This window comes from Patella vulgata, chromosome 6 (assembly GCF_932274485.2).
Source record: "Patella vulgata chromosome 6, xgPatVulg1.2, whole genome shotgun sequence".
Taxonomy (NCBI): Eukaryota; Metazoa; Mollusca; class Gastropoda; family Patellidae; genus Patella; species Patella vulgata.
Window position 1 is genome coordinate 4,278,115 of NC_065884.2, and position 14,351 is coordinate 4,292,465.

The 14,351-nt window shown below is 37.7% G+C and overlaps 1 protein-coding gene across 3 annotated transcripts in view; it reads left to right on the plus strand.

Annotated features, from left to right (window-relative positions):
- The window catches only part of LOC126823416 (synaptic defective enhancer 1), a 29,556-nt gene extending 16,110 nt beyond the window's left edge, over nt 1–13,446 (plus strand). For 2 of the 3 annotated variants that reach the window (XM_050552249.2, XM_056101817.1), the window contains exon 2: nt 8,421–13,446. In XM_050552249.2, coding sequence (XP_050408206.1) covers nt 8,445–9,587 — 1,143 coding nt within the window. In that variant the 5' untranslated portion in view covers nt 8,421–8,444 and the 3' untranslated portion in view covers nt 9,588–13,446. Of the gene's footprint in view, nt 1–3,160; nt 3,565–8,420 lie in introns of those variants that run through there. The other variant, XM_050552250.2, reaches the window with a different exon arrangement.
- The last annotated feature ends 905 nt before the right edge of the window (nt 13,447–14,351 follow it).

The window sequence follows — 14,351 nt, forward strand, 5'->3', positions numbered from 1 at the left end:
ACATACATTATGAAAGAGCTAAATCTGCCTATTGCGAGTCTTTCTTTAGGCCTGAAATGTTATCTAAATTATTAATTAGACATTAATTAATTAACCAGACCATAATCAACTCTCGATGTCATCGCTAGCCTGCGATATGTACTGAATTGAAATCCGATCTGCTGCTCAACGCTCATTGATGATTAAATCAAAATATGGATAATCGAGACTATGTTTTTATCGTACCGACTTTAGTAATGATGATCGGGGCTAGGCCTTAAATTCAATCACTAAATTCTCGGTCATAGTTCCATGGATCAGTTTGACTGAAATTTTCAGCAAATTCCCTTGGTATTATCTAGTTTTTAATTGTTATAATGAGAACAGCCAACTCTTTATAAAATCTCCCATGTATATTTAACCCTTTATGATGAATACATGATTGTAAGACATACCTTGAACCGTTTTCGATATTTCTATTGGAGTATTCATGCAATATGGCGTTATTTCGGGAAATGGTGAAATTATACAAAGCACGCTAAAATTAGTCTTGTGTCTACTCTAAATTTATTGAATTTATAGGAAATTTATTTTCTGAGTGTGGATAAAAAACTAGAAATTGGCTTTTAAGCGAAGTATTTATTTGAAGAGATTGTATGTTCACACCTGTCAGCATCGTTTGATTATATCGGTCAGTAATATAGAATGAAAGGTAAACGTTTAATGATATACAGTAACAGAAATATATTCCATTTACGAGATTTTTAAGAGGTTGGCGTTCTTTCAATTCTACTTGTAGCTGTTGACCTTATTTTCGTTGAAAGAGATTTTTTTGGAATATTTATAGAATGACGTCACTAGTTCTTTACGTGAGATGATCTTAAAATGTTCTTGAAGAACTTTAGACCTATAAATATTAATCAGCTGGTATTTTACCCGTGTCAGATAGCCAAATTATCTGGTGATTTATTACATATTTTATGATTTTGTTAAGTTTAAGATCTAACACGCCTCCATTGAAATGAAATGAAATGAAGTTTTAAGTTCTACAGTTCTGGCCCGACTGGGCTAATAGAGACGGGTATACGCCTTACAGTGTGTTATGAGGGAAATTTTGCCCTACCGCCTATACCCGTATTTCCAATTACAACTGTCAAGACACATATTTATGACATCGTGTACATTTTGACCGTATGTGGAGCTATTTAGACATTAAAGCGCGTGCGAACATTTCACCGGTATGTCAATTATTTAAATGAATGAATGAATGAATGAATCCAGATTATGTTAAATAGGAGACATACAAACTATTAATTATCTCTATGTAATTAATCGGTGTCAATCGGTGACTAATTACAATAATCATGACGTCATACACCAGACAGGACCAAGATAAAAGACATGTCAGGGGTTATAGAGATGAAGGGGTCAAGGGGTCATGGTATAATCCAAGTGTAACATGTGTCTATTATGTATGTAACAGGGTATATTTGCTGTAACTGTTGTTAATACGGTTTAGTTAAATAACACCACGTACATCTAACCAACAGTACAAGTATTATTATAACCTCTGCACGCATTCCATACAAACACCAGACTTAAAGGGACATTAAGCTCGTCAATGTTTTCAATGCTCAGAATTATTTCGTGTCTAGTCGTTCGGATGGTCCATTAAGCCGAGATCCTTGAACACGTTGCCATGCACTTAAAAGAACTCTTGACTGTTGCAATTCGAAATGAGAGTAGGCCGTAGCATACTGTATGGTGTATGCCGGTCTCATGAGCACGGATGGAGTAGAAATGTAGGACGTTTAATTTCATTTGCTCCGATGTAGATTAGTCCATTTGGAATCTTAAAATCACCGTTACGTGTCAGTAACGCACACTCATAGAAAATGTAATCCCCATTCTTCCCTAGATAAATATAAAATAGAAGTCTGAAGTCTAAAACTAGAAATATTGATTGTAAATAGAAAGAAGTCCAGATTCGGATACACCAAGGCCATTAGTTACGTCATAGGCTCCCACCACCTATATACACGATTGTTCGGCTCACCAAAATTCTTAGACAGAAAAAAAGAAGTTCCAGAAATGTCTAACTATTTGGCAAAGCGACACTAGCAATCAGACAGGTTCTTAATGGACTTCAAAATAATAGTAATGTAAATGTTCGAGAATTACTGTAGCTACAGGTATTGCTACAATAAATAACATTTTACTGTATTTACAACAACACCCAACAAAACATAAAATAATATTTTACCTTATAAGGAAAGGTGACGTAGTAATCTTACGCTATCAGATTTGATATTTGTTTGTTACCTTATTCGGCAATACAATTTTCTTTTTATTTTGATACCACAAATTGCATTTCAGCTCCCACCCTAAAAAAAACCCCGATAGAACATTCGGGAAATCTCTCTGAAGACAATCCATGATATATAAAAACCGGAAGTGGTAGTTTATTTTATAAATGTTTACGTCATATATACGATCTTTTTAAAACTGAAATATTGAAATAATCGCAGTATAACGATATAAATGTTTACATCATGCGACGTAAAACTGAAATATCATACGTTGTCTATCTGAAACGTTTACATTATACATTCACTTTATATCTGAAATAATCGCAGTATAACGTTATAAACGTTTACATACGCTCTTTTTATATCTGAAATAATCGTAGTACAACGTTATAAACGTTTACATTATACGTTCTTTTTATATCTGAAATAATCGTACTACAACGTTATAAACGTTTGCATTATACGTTCTCTTTATATCTGAAATAACGGCAGTTTTACGTTTACATTATACGTTCTCTTTATATCTGAAATAACGGCAGTATAACGTTTACATTATACGTTCTCTTTATATCTGAAATAATCGTACTACAATGTTATAAACTCTTTACATTATACGTTATTTTTATATCTGAAATCACCGTAGTACAATGTTATAAACGTTTACATTACACGCTCTTCTATATCTGAAATAATTAATCGCGGTATAACGTTATCAACGTAATGTCCCTTGAATAATTATAACGTTAAAATAACAGTGTGTTATAAGTTAGGTTATTGTGTGATGGATATTTGTCCTGGCTAGAGACTACAGTGATTTAATAATATATTCATATATAGATATAAACTCTGTATCAATATCATCATAGAAAGGAGGCGGAGATACCAGAACATTCTGTGATTGTGATTTATTTTCTCGATTAATTAATATTGTTAATAATTAACGTTGAATATTAACAAGACATAAAGGAAATCATCTTGAAGGAAATGAAACCAGTATTTGGAATTACTGTAAAACAAATAAATTAAAACGAGAAATAAATTAATGCCGGTCGAATTTATTTCATGACGCATAATTTTCTGGCAGTGTGTCAACTGGATTGAGAATTATTATATTGTGATATAAGACCACGTGTCCAGTCTGTTTACAAAAAAAAATCTGTTTTAAAATTGAGAATTTTGAAGGATAAATTTATTTAAAGTGTGACAGGATTATAAAAGAGAGTGTGGTTAATATTGTAAGGGGATTATTCATTTACCTGTATTAATTTACACACAGGTACGTAGGTCTATATATATGGTATCAGGTGTTTTGAATGTAGAAAGAGTAAGAATAATTTAGTGCTAATTATATATATCGTATTGTTAGTTATTTGCAATCTTTATATAAGAAATGATATAAGGTGTTCTGGAATGAGTAAGCATGTCCTGTCTCCGGTACAACACGCATCAATTCTGTATATGTGGACCAAGTGGTATCGGCTGTTCTAGAAAATGTAAACATATCTTGGTGCTAATTATATATACTGTATTGTTAGCTATGTGAACTCCTTAAATTAGAAATGTTATCAGGAATAGTGAGCATATCCTACCTCGTGCTAATTACATATAAAATATATCGCATTGTCAGCTATGTGAACTCCTCAAATGAGAAATGGTATCAGATGTTCTAGTAGAAGTAAGCATACCGTATGACGTAGATTGTCATTTCAGTTCATTTTGGCTATTAGTGCCAACACATCAACGTTTATGAAATTGATAAATGTATTTATGTACAGTTTCCGCTGTCTGGGTTTTACCGTGTAGTTGTCCTGTACTGTCTTCTTGGTGTTTATAGTACCGGAGTGTGTAGAGGGGGTGGGGTATTATTATAAAGAGTGGTTTTGTTCATACCGCTATTGATTACATGGTGTGAAAGATTATAGTACCGGAGAGTGTGGAGGGGGTGGGGGTACTATTAATTACATGGTGTGAAAGATTTGATGTTTTATCGCGAATCGATGCGTGAGAGAATTTTACATATTTATAAAATCGTGTTTTATCGTTTTACACTAAATATACAAGTATTTTGTATATAACAATATCTGGTTCTTAATTATAAACGGCTATATATTGTTCCCCAGTATAACATAATTGGTCTATATATTGTTCCCCGGTATAAAGGGGTTATATATTGTTCCTCCGTATAAAGGGGTTATATATTGTTCCCCAGTATAGTATAAAGTCTATATATTGTTCCCCAGTATAGTATACAGGGGTTATATATTGTTCTCCAGTATAGTATAAAGGGGTTATATATTGTTCCCCAGTATAATTGGTCTATATATTGTTCCCCGGTATAGTATAAAGGGTCTATATATTGTTCCCCAGTATAAAGGGTCTATATACGTGGTCTATATATTGTTCCCCAGTATAGACGTGTAACGATGACAGATTGTGTATTTCTATATAAACTGTTTAACATATGTCGGTATATTTATACAATCAACAACTGAAATCATAATATATTTATTTAAATAACATCAATATCTACAGGTCATGTCATAAATATATTTATAAATCTCATTCCTCAAATACCATAACATTTCCATGTGACAGTGTGTCAGTATTTGTGAAATGAAATAAAATTCCAACTGCCAAGGGATCTTTTTCGTGCACGACAATGTGTACACAGGACCGAGTTTTTTTCGTACCATCTGAACGACTATACGCTGTCCCTTGTCAGTCCCTCTGTCATGCATCACTAATAAAGGGGAACCACGCCGGAAAATCCGATGAACTTTAGCTTGGCCAAATGCAAGGGATCGAACATACGATCTCCAGTTTAGTGAGCTAACGTTTAACCCGCTGAACCACGATAAAAGATCCCTTGGCAGTTATAATTCGATATAAGAGTAGGCCGTTAAACCCAGTTTCACCTCATTTATAAACGCAGTTTACTAGTAGAGTTATTTAATGTACTGTTGGAGCGCGCTGTATCACAAGGTCTGTCATTGAGCCAGCTGGCGTTGTTTCGATTCCTCGGTGGTACGTGACAAGGTATAGAGTCGCCTGTCCAGCCTCGTGGGTTTTCTCCGGGTCCTTCAGTTTCCCTCCCATCGCTAAACACCTCAACGCCGCAAGTGAACTGTTGAAATAAAATTGAACAATATATTAGTCCGTAAATGAGCTAGTTTGTATCGAGTGGACGTTAAGTCCCCCTCTCCCTCTCCCTCTCCCTCTCCCCTCCCTCTCTCTCCCTCTCTCTCTCTTAATGTACTGTTAAACGACCGAAGTGAGACCTTATATAAAACATATTCTTTGGCTTGTATTAAATTGGAACCAGGTGAAACTGATTAAAACTGATAAAGAAATTAAAACTGTGAGGAGTATTTATAGCAGGCGTGTTATATTTCACGAGTTTATCACGGAGAGAGATTGCTGGGTCTATCGCTATAGATAGTCGGTAGTCGACATTCAGAGGGTAGAAATAGGTCTAGATAGACGGATAGATGTGTGTTGAAGTTATCTCGGATAGCCGAGTGAAAAGAATCCTGGCTTCATCAAATTTTTCTCTGATCGTCGATTGAGAAGCATCCTGGCTTCATCAAGTTTTTTCTGTAATCGTAGACTAAGAAACATTCTGGCGTTATCAAATATTTTAAGACTAGAGTCACGTGTTAAATACCCAACCGAGGTTTAAACATGCCTGGTTATCAATTAGTCATATCTCGACAACTTACGCAGTGAAAGGATTCATATTGTAAAATTGAAAGAGGAGTTTAAAGTAGCTAAGTCTCTAACTCAGTATCATCCAAAGTCTTTGACAATGAAAACGCAAATTATTTGTCATTTTAAATCAACATTGGTGTTGTTATCGTATCGTGAAAAGATGGGCTTCTGGTATCCAATATTTAAGACAAAATAAACATTTTACCATTGGTACACGAATCGTGTACCATGATGCGTTTTAGCGCCATTTGTAATAAGGGACTCGAAGAACGAAGCTAGACATATTCTACAAGTCATGTTAAATGGCGAGGCCATATTCTTATCTGGAGAGCATGGGTAATAAATACTATCGATGTAGACTGGAACAACCAGACGCTAGCGATTGCCATTCAATTGACACTTCTGGCGTATTTCGCCGAACATAACTGATTTGATATTAGAGTAAAAACGCAAACGGTTGAATGTAAATCAGTTTATATAGATTCACATTACATTATTATATGCGTTGCGACCTATTTGTGTCAATTTCTGGGTCCCAAATATTAGCGATTTAGCTCCTTTAATGTCCTACTTTTCTGTATCAACCGGGATACTTAAGACCGGTTCACACCGCGTAATGTATCAGGAGAGGAATTTCACCCAGACACAACGCCGGATAGGCCCCAGGGCCCCCCACATTAGAGGGCCCCCCACAAAAATCTCAGTTGGGCGCCTCGAGCATGGTCGGACCGAGGACTCCAACGGCCGGTGACCTAGTGACGGGGCCCCAGGGACTTCCGATGTCCGAGGGCCCTCCATCGGAAGTCCCTGGGGCCCCCTCAATCCATGGTGTGTCGAGAATTCGGTGTAATCCGGTGATGCCGCCTCATGTTTTCGATGTTCGTCAAAAATCTAGTCCGGCTTGGTCGTAACGTTACGGCCTCCATTCATCAAATCATCGGGGGGGGGGGGATATAATACGATTCCGAATCAAGTGACCCCGTTATTTATCACTGAGCGACTTCAAAATTAGGTTTGATGTAGCTCTGCTCACTTACAGTGGCGGATTTAACGGGCTCAATGGGCTCCTGCCCTCTCCTCTAGAAATGCCATCATTTCATAGCACTCGCATGGATTGGTCCACTGAAATAACGCCAGAATGCGCTAATTTTGTGGCAGAATTTTATTTTTTTCTGGGGGAGGTACTTCTAAATGGCTCCCACACAATTGCCTGAAATGCCAGGAAATCACTTTTCCGGCCTCCAATTTCAACGATCGAGGTGGCCGACACAGCTCCACGGTCGGTGATAAGGGGCCCCCACATGTTCAAGGCCCCAGGGCCCCCACCATGGTTAATCCGGCGTTGCCTAGACAGCGGTATTTCCGCCTTATGTTCACCGAATTTCAGTTGTCAAAACATCGTTTACACGGGACCTCCGTGTTCGCCCTATCCGTACGACTAGACACTGTTCTTTGACAGTGTCTCCATCCAGCATCAATGAACAGAGAGGAAACCACGCTGGAAAATGTAAAACATATGACGTTGAATTAGTAGAGCTGTTACCCTGTATCATCTACATCCGTAGATTTCCACGGTTGTCAAGGATACACTGTGTATTATACACAGACATTTGCCTATTACACTTCCGGTAAATCCTATAACTATAGCTGGATATATTTGACTACCTGTAAAAGCAATATAGCTGGGTCTTGTCAGGCCCTCTAAAGCTCCCATAAATATAAGCAGCAACTTCGCCAATGCTAGATGTTAATTCAATGTCAACACATCAACTCAGTTTTGAAAAAAATCGCGATAAAGATCCCTGTTCTGTACCGTGTTCACAAGTCTTGATGTCATTGACGTACGAAACATTCTTTATTTTCCTAGAGAGAGTTCCACCTTTTGCCCCATTGACTAATCCCTCCCAGTCTGTATAAATTTTTATTGCGAACTGCATCATGTAACTCTACAACACGGGTGCAAAAATACAAAAATAAAACAAATGAAATGAAATGGAGTTTAACGTTCTCCTTTTTTGCTCCGAACTAATGAAGACGGGCATACGCCATATAATGTGCTATGAGGGAATTTTGCCCGGACAGCGGCACTACGGCCTATTCTTATATCGAATTCCAACTGTCAATGGATCTTTTACGTGCACGTCAATGTGTAGTCGGAACCTTGGTTTTCCGTCCCATCCGAACGACTAGACAGCTGTCCTTGTTAGGCTCTCCGTCCTGCATCAAAAATAGAACAAAACTGTTTTGCATATTTCAATTTCTCAAATAAAACGTGGTATTAGATGGTTGTAAATTATTAACATATGCTGCCCCTTGCACGACATCCATAACTAAATTAGATTGGAATCTCTGAGATTTGAACGTGTCATCGTGAAGGCACGTGATCAGAATATTTGATTAATGTATCCGTATTTCTCTTTTCAGATTGTTTACGTGTTCCGGTAACCAATGGCTACGAGAATTCCTATAACTAAAGATAGTTTTGGATTTGACGATAATCGGAGTAAAATTTGGGAAGATATGGAGCGAGATATGGAGAGCAGACGTCGAGAATGGGAGGACGAAATCGAGAAGATGAGCAGCGATTTTTTTACACTACGACCAGAAACTGGCAAGTTTCCTTTATCGGACAAATTTGGTCTGGCTGATCGAATACAACCTAGTCGCGATGATCGCGCCCCTTTACGAGATGAAGGCAAAGCTTTAATAGAGAAGGACGAACGCGGTAACCCCGTGTTTAGGGTTAGGTTTGACGTCAGCGATTACAAGCCAGACGAGGTAAATGTCAAAATGGATGCCAATAAGATGCAGGTTCACGCTAAACATGAAACCAAAGATGGTGGTAAAAGTGTGAGCAGAGAATTTAGTCGAGAGATAAATATTCCTCGAGAAATCGACCCCATGTCCTTGCAATGTTCTATATCCAAAGAAGGCGTTTTGTGTGTAGAGGCACCATTTCCAACACCACAATATTCTGTGACGTCAGCCCCGCCTCCACCAACGTCATCTTATCAGCAGCCACAGCAGTTCCAGACGACAGCCAACGTGGCGCCTAAATATCAAAGTCAACCGCCTCCACCGCCATCCTCGCACCCCTATCAGCAGGTACCTAATTATACCCCCAGCCCTGCTTACCAATCCCAGGCACCCCCTTACCAATCCTCACCATCCCATTCGGTCCACCAGGATAGGAGTGCTCCAGTATTCCATCAATCCACTCCCGTACATACGATGCAGTCTCCACCAGGGGCACCCTACCAACAACCTCCATCCTATCAACAGCACACTAAGCCGGCGGCTGCTTCCAACGTCATTACCATTCAGAAAGATACTAAATTTAAAGTGGAGATAGATATCGAAGACTTCGCCCCGGAGGAGCTGACGGTGAAGACGGTGGACAAGAAAGTGGTTGTGAGTGGACGAAGAGAGGTAAAGGAAGCCAACAGATCATCTAGTAAAGAATTATGCCGTGAATATAATATTCCCGATACAGTTGATCCAATCACAGTTAAAGCTTTCTTTACTGATGGTGGACGACTTATAGTAGAAGCTCCTTATAAGGCTAATACCAATGGCACCTTTATTCATTGATAAATAATCTGCTGACGTCACTTAAAGAAGCACCAAATAAAGCAAAAACATTGATAAATAACCCAATTACGTCATTTTTGTATCACGTCGACCGAAATCTCGTGTGTTTAAGAAAATGTTGGAGTTTATTTTGTGAGGGGAGATTTAACTTTCATGAATATTCATTTTGTTACGACCTTCACGACCTTTGCCTTCTAATATCATCAGGAATCGTTTTACAGCACTACACAGGAGCAATAATTCTTGCGTCTTACAGCAAAGTTCAACAAATGGGATATTTGGTTGGTGACGGATATTTTATTTTTGTCATACCGAATGATGTTGCTCGTGGGCCGTATTTTAAACAATTTTATTACCCAAGTTGCCAGAGTGTATATTTTACATGGAGCTTTAAACGTGGATTTGAGACAATTACAAAATTTATGATATCACGCATGTAGCTAGAATTGCTAAACGTATTATATATAATAAATCAAAAATAGTCTTTGTGCTTTATGATATTTTGTTGTGCGCGGTGATTTGGATAAAAATATCGTGTAACACGATGTGAGTTTGGCCAATTATCGTGTCACCCGCTCCTATTCATAGTGTTACACGATATAATTTGGATTACGTAACGTGTTTCGATCACCTACTGTTGTGTTGTCGCTAACGACAAAGCGCTTTTTACTTATATAGACTTGCAGTAAGACACTCATCATGCCGTGGAATATTATACAAATCCAGAAAACAGAACGTTTTTTAATTAATCACAGTTGTATTGTGAGTTGCTGAAAGAGTAATACACAGATTAGATACAATGTGAAAGACTTTGGGATGTTGACAGAATCAGTGGTGATCGTTATGGTAATTTAGGATTGATTGTATAGTAGGGCATCTTGACAATGTTAAGGTAATAATGAGTGTATGACTTTGTCCGGGTACCAGATTTTTAACAGTTCAGTGCCCCGACAATTCAGTACCATACATTTTATTTGTGTTTGTACTGTGCTGAAGTAAAATATACAAGGCTCTTTACACGAATTTGTGTTTGCTGAGAAATAGAAGGTCAATTTATTATTCTTGATCAACACAAAAATAATATAATAATCGTTATTCCGCAGTGGTGATATGTGTGATTGGATCGTAAACTTGTGCTTTTCAACCTTTTGTTGTTGATGAATGGATCGGGTAGTTCCTTCCTGGCTGGTTTAAAAGTTAGTTGGATCCTGGAAGGTGTTCCTTGGACTGGGACACCGAACTCCATAGGGAACATGTTTCAAGTTTTAATTAATAATGTTGTTTTGTATTTGTCATGTAACATTTATTATAAATATAAAAGATTCATTATGTAAGAGCTTTTACGCTAGGGCATGTAAACATTTATTCACATGACAAACCTGTAGTTAACTCCCTGGACCATTGGATGATTTAGATATTTATTGGATTAGAACCATTTCGCTTACTCTTAAGCGATAAAATGGACAGTCGACACTCTGCTTATTATAGTAGCAATGGTAATCGACAATCGAGACTATCTTTTTAAAACTCAAAACTTCGCTGAGACTAAAGTAATTTGACAGAAATCGTCAAAATATTAATTTTTCATTCTCTGTTTTTGAACTATTAGAGCAAGACCGACTAGGTCTTTATCTAAATCTTACATAATGTATCTTTAACATCCTTTTGTTTTTTGTTTATCTTTATTATGGATCTGGTAGCTCCTTCCTTGATGAAGTTGTTTTGTAATTATCTTTATTATCTTGTATCTATTTATATTAATTGTTAGTATATCTTTAGTTGTCACGTGATACATAGAATATCCATAGATTTAAGAGTATTTTGTTATCAGCCCTCAGCGCATCTCTTTGTGTGCATAACATATGAAGGGAGATAACTCGATTAAATATTTTCTGTGCCTTTCTGTAGTATTATTAAGTTGTTTCAGGAAGCTATTGGTATGTAGCATTCATACATTAGGATACATATTTGTGTATTAATTATAATATATTACTCCTTGTGATAATAGGAAGGAGGTAAATGATGTTCAACGTCCACTTGTTTTGAGAATCCACAGGGACTCTCGAACCAATAATGATTTTGTATTGAAATAATCCTTTGTATTGTTTTAGGTTATTTTCTTTGACCTTCCTAGTGTTGTGTATTTTAGGGCCATGTTGCACGACGTATTTATAACGTTACGTACACTTAAGATCAATAGAGCAAGAAAATTGTTGGAATACGTTTGCGTTAACTCTTATAACCGTTTTGTCAGTAGAACCATTTTGATCTTGTATTTAAAAGCTATCACATTGTCACTTAGTTGCAGGGGTGTGATGACCCATGATTTTGCATTAGGGACAAGATCCGGCCCCGCCCCCGTCCGTGGTGTGGGGTGGTCCCACCCAGTACTCCCTGGTAAAATTGGGCTGTGTGGAACATGCTAGAGTCGATTTGTAGCATATCTAACCCACAATTATGGTTATAATGTTGAAAACCGCATTGAAACCGCAAAACATTTGCGAGGGGACACAAAAACTTAAGTGGGGGGGGGGGAGGCGCAAAAACTCGAAACCATGACTCAAAACTCGTCATTGCACCCCTCTCACTTAGCTCCTGCTTGATAGATACAGTTGTATTTTCTATATGTTTATTTTGAATTATTTGTGGTAGTTAATGTTAATTATTGTTATTATAGTGTTTCGTATGTTGCCATTTGAGGACCTATATTGGTAAACGTTACTGAGAGTAATAAACTATAACACATACTATGGAAAACCCCAGCAACTCATTTTTTTGGGCGACGTTTCAAAGTGTGTTCTTTCAGCGTCATCAAGCTAAACTATAATACATATGGAAAACAGCTACTAATTTATTTGTTAGTTTTATGACTTTGGGGCAATTCTCTTAGAACACCTCGTTGTTTTCCATAAGTATGTTTATTACCTTATTTTACATTGATTTGTGTATAAATACAAATAAGTGAGCTCATGCGTCATGTTACGCAGTTATAGTGTTACACGAAGTTATTATCGTGTCATGTTACGCGGTTATAGTTGAGTGTCACACAAAGTTATTATCGTGTCATGTTACGCGGTTATAGTTGAGTGTCACACGAAGTTATCATCGTGTCATGTTACGCGGTTATAGTTGAGTGTCACACGAAGTTATTATCGTGTCATGTTACGCGGTTATAGTTGAGTGTCACACGAAGTTATCATCGTGTCATGTTACGCTGTTATAGTTGAGTGTCACACGAAGTTATCATCGTGTCATGTTACGCGGTTATAGTTGAGTGTCACACGAAGTTATCATCGTGTCATGTTACGCGGTCATAGTTGAGTGTCACACGAAGTTATTATCGTGTCAGCTATCATGGAAAACGACACGATAATCGCGTGATATGTAACGGGCAAGATACACCTACTGAACCTATTAAGTTTCCAAATTTGAAAATTTGCTGTACTAGACCGGTCTAAGTGTAGTGTCGTCTGTGCGACCGATGATACACGTCACCGTCGAAAGATTATTCGAGTATAGAGTTTTATTTTAAATCTGTATTAGAATATGATCGCGAGTATTCGAACCATGTCGTGTTTTCTCCATATACAAATTTTCTAGCTCTTAGCCGATGAAAAAGCTGCATTCTTAAACTATTTCAGATTAAGTTTCCGTGGCATTCAGAAGCTATGAATGAAGACATGACATATTATTTAAATGTTAACCGTATAGTATCTTTATATTATTTGTTTTTTTTTATTTACATTATGTATAGATATATGTAGTTTTTGTTTTTACTTAGAAACGAGTCGTTCTCTGTGCTTAACATTGTGTAGATTTTATAACAATTAGCTGATAAAACAATAAAACTGAAATCATGTATTGCATTTGTTTATTTTAACAATGATGGGTACGACAGGGACCATAGCGGACCAGTAGCCTACATTATTAAACTAGGTCATATCGGGACTAACAAACGGGGATTCGCAACTTCACCACTTGACTCAATGTCAGACCTTGTGATGTTGTTCTTAGTTTTTAACGTCCGCTTTCGCCGAAGGTGATGTCGCAGACACGCAGGGGTCTTTCCTGTGAGGGGAAACCGGAGTACCCGGAGTAAACCCATAAGGTTGACCCACATACGCTAACATCCGGGAATCGAAACCACAACCGCAAGCCAGAGGTGATCGGGCAGCTAGGGGTCGAAGCGCGGCATTCTAGACCACTAGGCCATCCCAACCCCGTCTTGTTATCTTACGTGCACGCGTTTAACCATTCGTCCCCTACTACCATCATCATTAAAACCACGCCACTGTGATCTACAGGGTATGCGTTAGAGCACTCGACCACCCAAATCCACAAAAAGGAAAATGAAGTCATACAATGTAAACGTAAATACTGTAGTCATTCATAAATCGACCGTCTGACTCAATCAATGGGCAGGGGAGATAACTGCCATGTTCCATCATATCTTTTCTTTTCACAATCAGGCGTGTGTCACCTAAGCGAGATTATATTGCGACTGACATGTCATCATGTCTTTTCTGCAGAGGTCTACTAGTCCTCGAACACCTAGAGAATATATTTTATATTATAGTCTGGGGTGAGGGTTACTATCTGAAAAGCTTTAGGTCTATTTCAAGGGAAGTAACTCCACATAACGACAATGGACAGACTACCATTAATTTCCCCATTGACTTCAATGTTTATTCTGGCCTCTTTGCCCACCTCCAACGTTTCCCCAATTTTTCGTTGGGCTGAATGCTTTTTATTACAGGCAGAAAA